General features: G+C 49.4%; 2 protein-coding genes across 2 annotated transcripts in view; one reads left to right on the forward strand and one right to left on the reverse strand.

Moving 5' to 3' along the window:
• Positions 1 to 5,219, forward strand: part of LOC140388097 (phosphatidylinositol 3-kinase C2 domain-containing subunit gamma-like) — a 310,331-nt gene extending 305,112 nt beyond the window's left edge. The window contains exon 35 of the mRNA XM_072471736.1: positions 1,179 to 5,219. The gene's annotated coding sequence lies outside the window, so the exon portion shown is untranslated. The remainder of the gene's footprint in view (positions 1 to 1,178) is intronic.
• The window catches only part of LOC140388098 (1-phosphatidylinositol 4,5-bisphosphate phosphodiesterase zeta-1-like), a 104,048-nt gene continuing 94,205 nt past the window's right edge, over positions 4,948 to 14,790 (reverse strand). Inside the window, exon 13 of the mRNA XM_072471737.1 lies at positions 4,948 to 5,119. Within this exon, the coding sequence (XP_072327838.1) occupies positions 5,037 to 5,119 (83 nt within the window). The 3' untranslated portion in view covers positions 4,948 to 5,036. The remainder of the gene's footprint in view (positions 5,120 to 14,790) is intronic.

Here is a 14,790-nt window from a genome sequence, read left to right on the forward strand (position 1 = left end):
TCTCTTCCAATTTTTATTTCCACTTCAGTTCAATGCCAACAACCAGCAGAGAGGCCAATTCGCTCTTGCCTATTTTACATTGCCACACAAGGTCAAAACTATTTCTGGGCGGCACGGTGGCACAGTAGGTAGCACTGCTGCCTCACAGCGCCAGGGACCCCGGTTCAATTCTAGCCTTGGGTGACTGTCTGTGTGGACTTTGTATGTTCTCCCCATGTCTGCGTGGGTTTTCTCTGGGTGCTCTGGTTTCCTCCCACAGACTTGCAGCTTATGGGGATAGAGTGGGGGAGGGGGCATAGGTAGGGTGCTATTTCAGAGGGTCGGTGCAGACATGATGGGCCGAATGGCCCCCTCCTGCATTGTAGGGACTCTGTGGTTCTATGATTCAGTAGAAGAAGGGTTGACGCTAAATTTTACATGAAATGGCGGATTTTGATTTCAAGGTTCTGAGTGGAATTATCCCGTCTTTGAAAGTATTCTTCTATCGGGAACAAATACTGGTCACGTCCCAAATGATTTGTGAGTCGTCCCGCCTGCCACCCCCCACCGCCGCTCACACCACTCCTGCATGATATGCAGGGCCACTCAGAGGGCCTGCAGCTTTGGCACGCCAGCAGCCCCGCAGGGAGAGCTGGGCACTGCTCAGGTAGCAAGGAGAGCAGGAGGGTGCCTCAAAATGCAGGCGCCTTCAGAGGTGTGTGTCAACATCAAAAGTGATGATGCCTATTCGAGTCGACCCTATGGAGGAGCGGAGAAACCCCTCCAGAAGAAGCGTTTGGCCAGTGAGAGCAGTCTTTCCTGCCCGTGACACCGCCATTGGGGCGTGAAGCCTTGGGCTGCTGGGAGGCCACTTCCATGAGCTGTCACTCACAGCATTATTGTAGGAGGTCATTCTGTCACTCGGAAGGTCTTGCCAGAATCCTCCCCATTCCCTCAATAGGCTCTTCATGAGTAATTACTGTCTATCCATTGTTCACTGGCCCAATGCCCTAATCTGCATTTTTTTCTTGCATTTCCACCATCAAACCCACTTCTGGGATACCAGGAATGTGTCCTCTGCCACCATCATTTTGAATCTGGATCAATGAGATTGTTAACTAATGGATGATGTTTTTTTAACTAGCACCTGTAAATTATAAACAGAAACTGTGAGATATGTATTTTCTTGTTGTTCTCAGATGATGGTGTGAGCTGCTGTGCCTTCTCTCCAGTCCCACTGGTCATCCAAGATGAGGCGTTAAGTGTGTGCAAGAAGAGGGAGGCTTAGGACATATAGAAAGAAAGATTTTCACACAGATCATGCCTTTTATGACTCAGGATGGCATAAAGTGTTTTACAGCCAATGAAGTCCTTTCGGAGCACATTGTTGTGATGTAGGAAGGAAACTGGGCAGCCAATGTGACCTGATCGTACCTGATTCATGACTTGCGAAGATGCCAGACTGCTTTGTTGCCAAACTGGTTACTTTGCTCCAACATCCAGTTTAATCCATCTCCGTGAGAATGAGGCAGAGAGCCAAGTGGGGAGGTGGGAGGCGTTATGGAATTGGAGCCATCAAACTACTGGGAGGTGCACACTGGCACATTGACACATCACACTGCCAGACAATGAGGCTGTGGGTGGACGGGACAACCTCTGGCTGCATTTCAAGATTCTCTCAGATTTGGGAAAGAAGCTGCTTCTTAGGCAGACCACCATGAGACCTTATCTTATATCTAAAACCCGATAGCTTCACATACAATACAGGAAGTAGGCTTTATATTTTACAATGGTAAGAGAAAGCTGAATGGGTATTTGTTCCCAATGTCAATCAAGGTAACATGCAGAGCCACGGAATGTGCAGTTCCTTCCCTTGCTGTTGAACATCCAAAAGGAGTAAGAAATCTGTCTCTTAATTTTGCTATCACTCCACTTCAAAACTGCGTTGAAAAGTGCTGCCATATGCTTTCATTTTTAAAGAGTTTCTCACATCGGATCTGTCTCCAAACAGCAGCATTTTTATGGTGATTTTTATTCGATCAAATCAGTCTTGGTATTGTTTTTCTATGAGTTTTTGTTATATTTACACTTAGCCTCTTAATTTTTGTTTCACTTATTCTTTTTTCGGTTAAGCCGAATCTGTGCCTTAAATCTAAACCTCTCGTTCTTATCTCAGTCAGACAACTAGCCAGAATTCAGTTCCACTCTGACTTTATAAAACCCAGTTCTGCCCCAACATTTTAATAATAATAATCTTTATTAGTGTCACAAGTAGCCTTACAGTAACACTGCAATGAGGTGACTGTGAAAATCCCCTCGTCGCCACATTCCAGCTCCTGTTCGGGTATACAGAGGGAGAATTCAGAATGTCCAATTCACCTAACAGCACATCTTTCAGGACTTCTGGGAGGAAACCGGAGCACCCGGAGGAAACCCACACAGACACTGGGAGAATGAGCAAACTCCACATAGACAGTGACCCAAGTCGGGAATCGAACCTGGGACCCTGACGCTGTGAAGCAACAGTGCTAACCACTATGCTACCGTGCCACCCCACCCAGTTCTGCATCTTATGGCCCATTCCCACAGTGCAAGTTGATATTTCTCTGAACTCATTTTAAAAGTGATGGGCTGAATTTTCCCTGGGCTCTGGAGGTGACCTTTTGAGATGGCGCTATGAGGGAAATTGGGAATGCAGGGAGGTTCCCTGACATATTTTTTCCTGCAGGCGAACCAGCAGGTTTGACAGCAACCCACCTGGCAGCAGCAAAATGCAATTAAGGAGGGTAAATAAGCCATTTCGATGCAGTTTTCCAGACGGCAACAGATTTTCCTGAGGTGCACTGGCCCTCCGCTGTGGGTCAGGGGCCGCTTCGCAGTGGGGGTTCCGAGCGGCAACCTGAGTGTTTTCATTTATTTCACAAAATGGGTCTGTCTGCAGGTGGCCAGGCATGCAAGGCCTTTGCAGCCACTTCATGGAGACTGATGTCTCCTCTAATCCTTGCCCCCTGCTGCAATGGCAGTTGCTTCCCTCCTGCTGAACGTGCCGTGCCCTCCATCATGCAGCTGCCACTCCTGCCCTGTGAGGACGGATGGCAGCCTCACCCATGGGCTATGCTGATGGCACCGCCTGAAGTTGGAACCCAGCTACCCTCCATAATTAGATGAGGTTCTGGCTTCCTACTGGTTTCCAACCCAGAATTCATCTTGATGTTTGCAACCCATCTGGTATATTCCACGTCACTGAGTGTCTTTAAGACAGGGATAGATAGGTTCTTGATTAATAAGGGGACCGGGTCATGGGGAGAAGGCAGGAGATTGGGAATGAGAAAAATATCAGCCATGATTGAATGGCGGAGCAGACTCGATGGGCCGAGTGGCCTAATTCTGCTCCATGTCTCATGGTCTTATTCAAGCCCAATGAATTTGCTTTGCAAGGGGCTGCTGACAGCTGTAAGAATGTTTTCAGTTAAAATATATCTTACAAGTCTCCTCAGTTTAATATGAAGTGGTCCAGTGGGACTCCATAGTCCCAGCTGACCATAGATAGGCTGCTTTCCCCTGGGAGGCAGAGAACTGACTGGGGGTGATTTAACCCCAGAGTCACCACACCTCAGGCAAGGGGCAAAGTTGAGAAGGCGGGCCCTTCATGGATAACCTCAGCCAGCACAGGAATTGAACCCGTGTTGTCGGCCTCATTCTGTGTCACGAACCAGCTGTCCAGCCAACTGAGCTAAATCCCAGATGACAGTAGCAGACAGTGAGACAGTGTGTTTCAGAAAGTGAGAATTGGTGTGGCTGTCACGGAGCTTATCCATGATAATAATAATAATAATAATCGCTTGTCACACGTTATCAATCATGCTAGCTGCTCTGTAGTCATCATCGCACCCCATCCTCAACCCAGACTGGCAGAGAAAGGCACTCGACAGAAATAAAGTGGCTCTTCCCAGCAAAGATCAGCGGATGATTCGGCCCAGATTGCCCTTCTATATCCTGGCATGGAGATGAAGGATTGAGGTACTTGCTTGGCCATCAGACAATCAGCTCTTGTTCAAACTGGTCGACCATTAACGACACAAGGCAGTTAACCTTTATATTAGCATGACTGTTAATTGTACAACAATGTGTTGCCACTTTATTATCAAACCACAAGCAGCGAGTGTGTTTCTTGTATTGACCAAATGACCACACAACCAGTCTGTTAGTTCAAAAGACAGTTTATTATTACACACAAGACTTATCTCTCTGTTAAATGATACACGCGGCTACGTACTAAACTACACCTATCAACTAAGATGATCTTTACTTAACTTCTGGATGACCGGCTCTGTGCAGGTAGATAAGGCCTTTATCTGGATCCCCACGTGTGTCGGCTGGCAGTCATCAGGTTCGTCTCTCGGCTGCGGCTCGTCTCTCTCAGGTAGCGATCGCGGTCTTGAACTTGGCTGGTCGTTATGCTGCAGTTGGTGTGGCCACAGGCTGATCCCAAAAGAGACACATCCCTAGTGCGCAGGGATTCTTATCCTCTTTCGTGCCCTTTTGGGCGGGGTTAAGCCAGGGTCCAATTTATCGATAGAGTCTCAATCACTCTGATCGATACCGGCCAATTAGGGGTGGGTACCTTGATGGCTGGGTGGGTCCTAGTCGTTATTGTTTCAAGTGTGTGTGCCTTTCCAAATGAGGGGGAGCGGCGCCGGGGAGTCTGCTACTGTTGCTATTCCTTGATTTGAGTCTATTGTCCTGGGAAAATTGGTGATTGACCTTTAACAGGTGCAGGTTTCAGTTTGATCTGGTTTTTCCTTTGCACAATACCCAGGGGCTGTGCACTGTCTGTGTCCTGGCTTGACCACAATTCCCATTACCCTTTGCAGGCGGCCATTTTAGATGGCCACAAATGTAAAAATAGTGCCATATCATTTTTAACCACACTAACACTTTATCACAAAATAAAACCACAAAAGACAATTTTGGGGTTGTGAACTGTATTTTGATATAATATGTAAAAGTGGTACGCATAGATCAGAAACTAGGAGCTTCCATATGATGACAGGCTTCTAAGCATACCAAACATACACAAACAGCGTCGTTGGAGCAAGACTTAAACCATTGGAGCACAATAGCGGAACAATACGATAACCTGAGAAAGAAGGATTGATCAATGGTTAGAATGTGGTTTAGTAATCTTTATAACTAACAAAAATATATGCCTTACATAAATTAAAACACTGTCAAATATACATTTTGGACTTGGCTCCATTTGTGAATCCTTGCCTACTGCGATTGGAACTGTGACTATTCAGGGGTATTGGTAAATGGAAGGGAAGCAGAAGAGAAAGACGGGAAAATCACAGGGCAAGTTCCAAATCACACCTACGAAACAGCAGGCAGTAAAAGACTAACTGGACCTTCAGAACCTGCCCCACAGCTCAGGACAGCTGCAGCGTTATGACCCAGACATTCCTCGGACACCCCGAGTAGCAGAGTAGGACCATGGGAGAGGCAAAAAGGACTTTCACCTGCCCTCTTTGCTCACCCTTTGTGTCATCTTGAGAGAAGAGTTAGTGGAAGCTTAGGAGCCAGTTGCTCTTCTCCCTTTAGTCTCGAAGATGTTAAGAATGAAAAAAAATGGAAGCATAATGCACTGCATTTTGTTCACCTACAGGGGAAAGAAGTGATGGTGGGGAGGAGGTTGGGGTGTGGTATTGGGGATGGCACTAGGCTGTGTTTGCAACAACCGTATGCACAAGAACCAGATTAGCATTTTGCATCATGAACTAGATTTTTTTTTTTGGAAAATATTTTATTGAAGCATTTGTAATTTTCAGTTTAACAAATTTAACAAATTAACATTCTAAACAACCTAGCGGCCCAACACACGCAACCACATCACAATAACATACCCATAACATAACATTCCTGCCCTATCCAAACTACCCGTGTGGTGATATGCATCACTGTAAATACACAAGGTGTAAATGTAAATACACTACAACTAAGTAAACATTAGAGGGAGCACCAGAGACATCATGACACGCAGACATACAGCTAATGAACACATAGAATAGGACACGACCAATGGGCAGTCAAGACACCCAGAGGTGACACTACTACAAGGGGGCTACCCATATAAAAGGACAGGGCAAACATGCTCTTTCTCTTTCCACAGGCGACACTCAGAGAGAAGGACAGGGGCAGATTAGAAACATCACACCCACTGCATGGCTTAGAGCAGACTGGTTAGTTAGATTGAGTTACTATAGCGAGATTAGCAGGAGAGTCAAACTCAAGTAGGAGAATTGCCAACTGTTCAATAAATGTGTTAAACCTATCTCCAAGTCTGAACCTTCCTTTGTCAAAGCATACATCAAGGAAGCAGCTTATGCTACATGAAGAAGCATAACACAACAACCCTTATATTAGATTCCCTGTCCTTATTTTATACTGCCATGCCTCCCATTTTCTCCCCCCCCCCCATTTTTCCCATCCCCCCCTTTCTGCTGACGTTCAGTTTTCCTTAAAGAAGCCGATGAACGGCTGCCACCTCCGAGTAAACGTCTGAGTTGATCCTCTCAAGGCGAACGTAATCTTTTCCAGCCTGAGAAACCCTGCCATGTCGCTGACCCACACTCCTGACTTTGGAGGCTCCGAGTCCCTCCATCCCAGCAAAATCCGTCTCTGGGCCACCAGGGAGGAGAAGGCCAGAACATCGGCTTCCCTCCCCCCCTGGGCCCCCGGATCTTCCGATACCTCAAATATTGCCATTTCTGGACTCAGGGTTACCCTCCCTTCCAGGACTTCTGACATGACGTCCGCAAATCCCTGCCAGAATCCCCTCAACTTCGGACATGCCCAGAGCATAGGCACATGATTCGCTGAGCTTCCCCCACAATGTCCACACGTGTCCTCCACTTTCTCAAAAACCCTACTTATCCGGGCTATCGTCATGTGAACTGGATCAGGCTAAGCCTGGCACACGACGAGGATGAATTGACTATCTTCAAGGCCGTTTCCCATAGTCCGACTTCCAGCTCCCCTCCCAACTCTTCCTCCCACTTCCTCTTCACCTCCCCAATTGGGACCCCTTTGCACCATCAATTCCCTGTATATCTCCGAGACTCTCCGCTCCCCAACCCCCGTTTGTGACATTACCTTATCCTGTAATCCCCTCAAGGGGAGGCGAGAAAAGCTTGGAACCTGCCTCCGAACAAAGTCCCTGTCGGTACCGAAACCCATTCCCACCCAGCAACTGAAACTCCTCTTCAAATGTCTCCAGGCTCGGAAAGCCCTCCTCAATGAGGAGATCCCCAAATCTCTTAATCCCTGCCCGCTGCCACCTGCTAAAGCCCCCGTCCAGCAGCCCCCCCCCCCCCCACCCCGGACCAAACCGATGATTATCACAGATCAGTGACCACACCGACGCCTCCTCCAATCTCATGTGCTGTCACTATTGTCCCCACACCCTCAGGGCTGCCACTACCACTGTGCTGTAGTACCGAGCCGTTGAGAATGGCAAGAGCGCCGTTAGCAAAGCCTCTAAACTCATACCCTTACACGATGCCACCTCTACTCGCTCCCACACTGACCCCTCCCCCACTTCCGAACCATCAATATGTTGGCCGCTCAGTAATAGTTTATAAAATTCGGAAGGGCGAAGCCCCCCTCCCCCATTCCAAAAGTACCTTCTTCACCCTAGGGGTCTTAGCAGCCCATCTTCCTGATAATAGCCTTGGGGATAAAAATTGGAAGACATTGAAAAATGAACAGCAACCTCAGGAGGACTGTCGTCTTCACACTCTACACCCTCCTCGCCAATGACAGCGGGAGCATGTCCCACCTGTGGAAGTCTCTTTTCATATGCTCGACAGCCCTGCCCAGATTTAACTTATGGAGCTGTGGTGATATACCACTGTACTTCCCTACCATTGTACATAGTATATAATAGTTGTGTGTAACGTGGCCCTGTAATACTGTGTATTGTACTGTAGCTCTGTAGAGGTTCGGTCACCGGTAGGTAAACCGACCTGGCCACGGAGAGCTCCGCCTTAGCCACTCCCCCGGGAGTTGCGTATAAGAACCCTCTTCTGGGACCGGCCCCATTCTGTCTGGGGTCGTCTGTGTCGGGTAAGCCTCCCATGTAGTATATCAAAGCCTTAGTTAAAGTCTCACATGTCTTTGTGGTTCTTGACGCTTAGTGCATCAGGAGCTGACCCCAATCCCTAGCCACCTGAATACTCTGGTACCTAAAACTCCTACCCACCACTTTGAACGGTAACTCCCACAGTCTCCTCTCCTGCACCCGTGCCTGGATCGCGAACACCTCGGGCGGGATTCTCTGGTATCCGGCGGGTGGGCCGTACCAGCGCCAAAGAATCCTCCGCACCTTCGGGGGCTAGGTCGGCGCTGGAGTGATTGGCACCCCGCCAGCTGGCGCCAAAGGGCCTCCGACGGCCGGCGGGAGTTGGCGCATCTGCAGGAGCGCCAGCGTGTTCCCAGAACCTCTGGCGTGATTCCTGCGTGTGCGCAAGGGGGTTTCTTCTCCGCGCCGGCCATGGCAGAACTTTACACAGGCCGGCGCAGAGAGAAAGAGTGCCTCCAAGGCACAGGCCCACCCGCAGATCGGTGGGCCCCGATCGCGGGCCAGGCCACCGTGCCGCGCCCCCCCCCCCCCCCATGCCACCCCCCCCACCCCCCCGCGAGTTCTCCGCAAGCCGCCCTCAGAGCCAGGCCCTGCCGGTACAGACCTTGTGTAATTCACGTCGGCGGGACTGGCCGAAAACGGGCGGCCGCTCGGCCCATCAGGGACTGGAGAATCGCCGGTGGGGGGGTCCACTGCCAACGGCCCCCGACCGGTGCGGCGCGATCCCCACCCCCGTCAAAAAAACGGCGCCGGAGAATTCGGCAGCCGGCGTCGGAGCAGCAGGGTGGGATTCACACCGCCCCCCCGCCGATTCTCCGACCCGGCGGGGGGTCGGAGAATCCCGCCCTCGCTCTTACACATATTTAACTTGTATCCTGAGAACCGACCAAGTTCTTCCAGTATCTCCATAATTCCAGCCATCCCCCCCAGCGGGTCTGTTATGTACAGGAGCAAATCATTTGCTTAGAGTGAGAACCTATGTTCCACCCCTCTCTCACTATCCCCTGCCAAACATTTGATGACCTAAGGGCTATTACCAAGGGCTCTATGGCCAGGGCAAACAGTAGTGGGGAGAGCGGACACCCCTGACTTGTCCCCCTACACAAACTAAAGTATACTGACCGGACCCGGTTGAACCTTACATTCGCCACCGGTGCCTGGTATAGCAATCATGAACTAGATTAAGAGGAAGATGATTGCTTCTGTTCCAACTGCCTTGATAAGTATACATGGCAGATGGTCACAATTAAGAAACACATTCATGTCCCCCGAATCCCTCTATGGCACAGTCAAACACTCCTTTTTCCATAATATATTCCATTCATGTGCCGTCCTTCCTGAGTTCCAGCAAGATGCCAATTACATTCACACCATTACTAATTCAGCAAGCTGCCATGTTAATGTAATACTTGTCAGATAATAGGACTGATTAACCTGGATTAATGTCTGTGTTTTCAAACAGTTGAAGTATAGATTCCATGATCATCTTACATCCACGAAGCGCATGCAAGAGTGAAGTACCTTGCAAAATATTGTGGCTCTTTTACCAAGGCTGTTTATAAATTATGCTGACAGCACTCTTATTGAAAATTCAACCACTGCGTTATTATTCTTCCCGAACCACACGCTTGTAATTGCTCTTGTATGGTTAGTTTTGTTCTAAAAATAAATACCTGATGTACCACAATGGGAACACTGGAGAAAATATATTGCTTTAATAACATTTAGCATTTAAATATTTGCCCGCGTAACTACAAATACCTTTTAAATTTGACATTGTAGATATTTCTGAGTTTATCTGGTGAAATGAGGTAATGAAGTTCTGTTACGCCCTTATTTGAATATTTTGCATTAAATTTCAATTGGTAGTGCAAACACAGATTAGTAAGGGATCAATCATCGTACTTCAGCTTTTGCGACAGAACCCTTCATTGATTGGGCAAACAAATGCTTAACTCACTTACTTTTAAACGGGCTTCAGAACAGATTTACTCTGTCCAAAAATGATGGAAATCTCACTTTTATAAAGAGCCAATAAATGAGGCAAACGTTTATATTGCTCCTCCAAATTTCTAACAAATTTAATTTGTCGAAGCTGTTGCCAGTTTGCTTTAACCTGTATGATTTCATACCAGATTATATCGAAAGTTCAAAAAAAGGGAATACCATCATTTGTCTCTAAGGCAGGGTGCATGGAATACAAAACACTCCCTGTTCAGCCAACAGAACGAGTGACATTTGTCTCTTCATTATATTCGTTTTAATTCCTTTGCTCAGGAGTATTTCTTTCTGCAAATCACTTAAAGTTAAGCATACATCTTCCTTTCTGAAGTTTCCTTCACTCCTCCCGAGGATTAATGACAAATTAGCTTTAATGGTACCTAATTATGATGAATAAATCTGGAGAATCAGCGATGGTTATACTTTATTTTAGCATCATCAATTTTAGAAAATGGCTCCAATGTTTTAATCATTATATTTTCACTTTTCAGGAATGTTTTTGTTATAACCTGCCTACTTACGATTGGCTGGGGACTAATGACTATCCCACAATCCTATGGGAGTATGAACTTCCCCAATGAGGGGGCGGAGAAACTCCTAGTATAAATAAGCTGGCCAGTTCAGGAACCAGCAGGAAGGAGAAGGTAGCAAGGGAAGTTACTGCTACTGTTATGTATACATTGTTATAGTAAATAAACGTTATTATTTTGTATCCTTAAAACTCGTGCTGGATTCTTCGTGGCCCTTACAAAACTGGCGACGAAGGTAAAAGTGAATTGCTGTCTACACTGCTGAAGCCACCTCCCTGGATTTTTGTTGGATACAGGTTGGAAGTTGTTTTCTATTATACCATGCTTCTGTACGGACGCTTGGATGTTTTTGATGCTGCGCTGGAAAGCTGGAACCAGTACACACAACGGATGCGTTACTATTTCCGGGCAAACAATATCACTGAAAACGAGCGCCAGGTGGTCATATTGCTCACCGCCTGCGGGCCGCATACGTTTGGGGTGATTAGGATCCTTACGTACCCAGCTGTGCCGGACACCAAAACGTTTGACGAACTTGTGAATATAGTGGGGCAACACTTTAACCCAACCCCGTCCACGATAGTCCAGCGTTACCGGTTTAATACCGCTGAGAGGACCCCTGGAGAATCCCTTGCCGATTTTCTATCCAGGCTACGTGGGATTGCGGAATACTGTGACTATGGTGAGACCTTGTCAGAAATGTTACGCGACCGTTTGGTTTGCAGTATTAACAATGCGGCCACCCAGAGTAAGTTGTTAGCGGAGCCAATATTGACTTTTCAACAGGCCATTCAAATAGTCTTGTCCCGAGAGAGCGCAGAGCGAGGAGTACAGGAGCTACAGGGAATGGAAGTGCATGCCTTGGGGCGCAACCCTTTCCGCCCAAAAACGTCCCCCCGCACTCCTGCGGTACCTTGGGCGAGGCAACGACCGGACCGACGCCAGTGGCCATCGGACATTCCTTCCCGAAGGGAGCCTTCTCCAGAGCCAATGGATGAGGAGCCATGTCCGTGTCAGACTTGTAGGCGCCGACCCCATCGCGGACGGCGGTCCTGGGGACGCCAGAGGCGCCGTCGTTCCGACCGAAACTGGGACCAGCCCAGGGGCCGTAACTGGGACCAGCCCAGAGGCCGTACCTTCCATGTGGATGAACCTGCGGCGACCACTCCTGAGGACGTGGAGACGGAGGACGACTGCCTGCAGCTGCATGGTGTGGCAGCTCCCCGTGTGGCCCCATTAAGGTGACAGTACGGGTCAATGGCCACCCGCTGGAGATGGAGTTGGACACTGGCGCAGCGGTCTCCGTGATCGCCCAGAGGACATTCGACCGCATCAAGCAGGGTATACAGACCCTTACATTAACCGACTCACAGGCCAGGTTGGGCACCTACACGGGGGAACCACTGGACATTGCAGGAACTACAATGACCCCTGTTGTCTATGGACGACAGGAGGGGCGTTTCCCACTTATCGTAGTGCGTGGCCATGGGCCCAGCCTGTTGGGTCGGGACTGGTTGCGCCATTTGCGGTTGCAATGGCAGCACATCCTCCAAACAATTTCTGGAGGGTTGACTGAGGTGCTAGGACGATACCCAGAGGTATTCCAGCCTGGTTTGGGGAAAATAAAAGGGGCCGTAGCCCGTATCCAAGTTGAACCAGGAGCCACGCCGCGCTATTTCCGGGCGCGCCCAGTGCCTTTCGCTTTGCTCGAGAAGGTAGAAGGGGAGCTCACTCGTTTGGAGAGTTTGGGTATTATCAGGCCTGTCCGTTTTGCTGACTGGGCAGCACCAATTGTACCAGTAATGAAGCCAGATGCCACAGTTCGCTTGTGTGGCGACTATAAACTTACAGTGAATACAGTTTCCCGACTCGACCGATACCCAATGCCTCGCATAGAGGATCTCTACGCGAAACTTGCAGGTGGACTCGCATTCACAAAATTAGATATGAGTCACGCCTATCTGCAGTTGGAGCTGGACCCTGCCTCCCGACCATATGTAACAATTAACACAGACCGGGGCCTGTATGAATATACACGGTTGCCCTTTGGAGTATCCTCTGCCTGCGCAATTTTTCAACGTGTTATGGAGGGCATTTTGAGAGGTTTACCATGTGTGCCTGTCTACCTAGATGACGTGTTGATTACAGGGACGTCGGAGCAAGAGCATTTGGAAAATCTGGAGGCTGTCCTTAGACGCCTTTCGGAGGCTGGAGTCCGTTCACGTCACACAAAGTGCGTATTTCAGGCAAAAGAAGTAGTCTACCTAGGTTATCGGGTGGACCGCGAGGGTCTGCACCCCGTCGCAGAGAAGGTGCGTGCAATTTAACATGCCCCCACCCCGACTGACACTTCGCATCTTCGTTCTTTTCTCGGTCTCGTAAACTATTACGGGAAGTTCCTCCCCAATCTGGCAACTACGCTGGCCCCCTTGCACCTGCTGCTAAAGAAAAATCACACCTGGGTTTGGGGTCAGCCGCAAGAAACCGCTTTCTGGCGGGTAAAGCAACAATTGTCGTCGTCTGGGTTACTAACCCACTATGATCCGGGAAAGCCTTTGCTCGTCACATGTGATGCATCCCCGTATGGTATTGGGGCTGTCCTGTCCCACAAGATGGAGAACGGGGCCGAGCGACCGATAGCTTTCGCCTCCCGCATATTGACTGCAGCGGAGAAAAAGTACGCGCAGATCGAGAAGGAGGGCCTGGCAGTGGTTTTCGCGGTGAAACGCTTCCACCAGTATGTGTACGGCCGCCATTTCACTATCGTGACTGATCATAAGCCCCTGCTGGGACTCTTCAGAGAGGATAAGCCAATACCGCCCATTGCTTCTGCACGGATCCAGCGCTGGGCTTTGTTGCTTGCTGCATATGAGTATTCTCTGGAGCACAAACCAGGTACGCAGATAGCAAATGCCAACGCACTGAGCCGATTGCCTTTATCGACCGGCCCCATGTCGACCCCCACGACCGGTGAGGTGGTTGCAACCCTAAATTTTATGGACACCTTGCCTGTCACGGCATCACAGATCCGTGAGTGGACCCAGACGGAGCCAGTCTTGTCAAAGGTTCGGCACATAGTCCTGTATGGTGGGCAGCATAGACAGCTCCCAGGCGAGTTGCGGGCATTTTCCTCCAAGCTGTCAGAGTTCAGCGTGGAAGACGGCATCCTCTTGTGGGGGACGCGTGTGATTGTCCCGGAAAAAGGCCAGGAGCTGATATTATCAGACTTGCACAATGGGCATCCGGGCGTGACCAAGATGAAAATGTTGGCCCGGAGTTATGTCTGGTGGCCAGGCCTCGACACCGACATTGAGAAGGTGGCCCAAAACTGCTCCATTTGCCAGGAGCATCAGAAGCTTCCGCCGGCCGCGCCCCTACATCACTGGGAATAGCCAGGGCGGCCTTGGGCACGCTTACATGCAGATTTCGCAGGCCCTTTTCAGGGATCCATGTTCCTTCTACTAATTGACGCCCAGTCCAAATGGCTGGAGGTGCATAAGATGCAGGGGACAACGTCCTGCGCAACAATTGAAAAGATGCGTTTATCATTTAGTACGCATGGCCTCCCCGAGGTGCTGGTCACGGATAATGGCACTCCATTCACGAGTGAGGAGTTTGCTAGGTTTACAAAGATGAACGGCATCCGCCATATCCGCACTGCCCCTTACCACCCGGCTTCAAATGGGTTGGCAGAGCGTGCAGTGCAAACATTCAAAAGAGGCCTAAAGAAGCAGCCTTCCGGATCAATGGACACGAGACTGGCTCGCTTTTTGTTTACGTACAGGACCACCCCCATGCAGTGACTGGGGTAGCTCCCGCAGAACTCCTAATGGGCAGAAGACTTCGCACCCGCCTTAGTATGGTCTTCCCGGACATTGGCGCAAAAGTACGCCGCACACAAGAACGGCAGGGACAGGGATTGTCTCAGCATCGTCCGATTCGGCAGTTTGCGCCCGGTGACCCAGTATTCGTGCGGAATTTTGCTGGTGGTGCCCAATGGGTTCCTGGTGTAATCTTTCGCCAAACGGGCCCTATATCTTACCAAGTGCAAGCCCAGGGTCGTCTCCAACGAAAACATGTAGACCACGTCCGGTCCAGAAGATCATCCCCTCAAAAGATTCCCCGCCCCCAGAGCTCATT

The sequence above is a fragment of the Scyliorhinus torazame genome, chromosome 13 (genome assembly GCF_047496885.1).
Source record: "Scyliorhinus torazame isolate Kashiwa2021f chromosome 13, sScyTor2.1, whole genome shotgun sequence".
Lineage (NCBI taxonomy): Eukaryota > Metazoa > Chordata > Chondrichthyes > Carcharhiniformes > Scyliorhinidae > Scyliorhinus > Scyliorhinus torazame.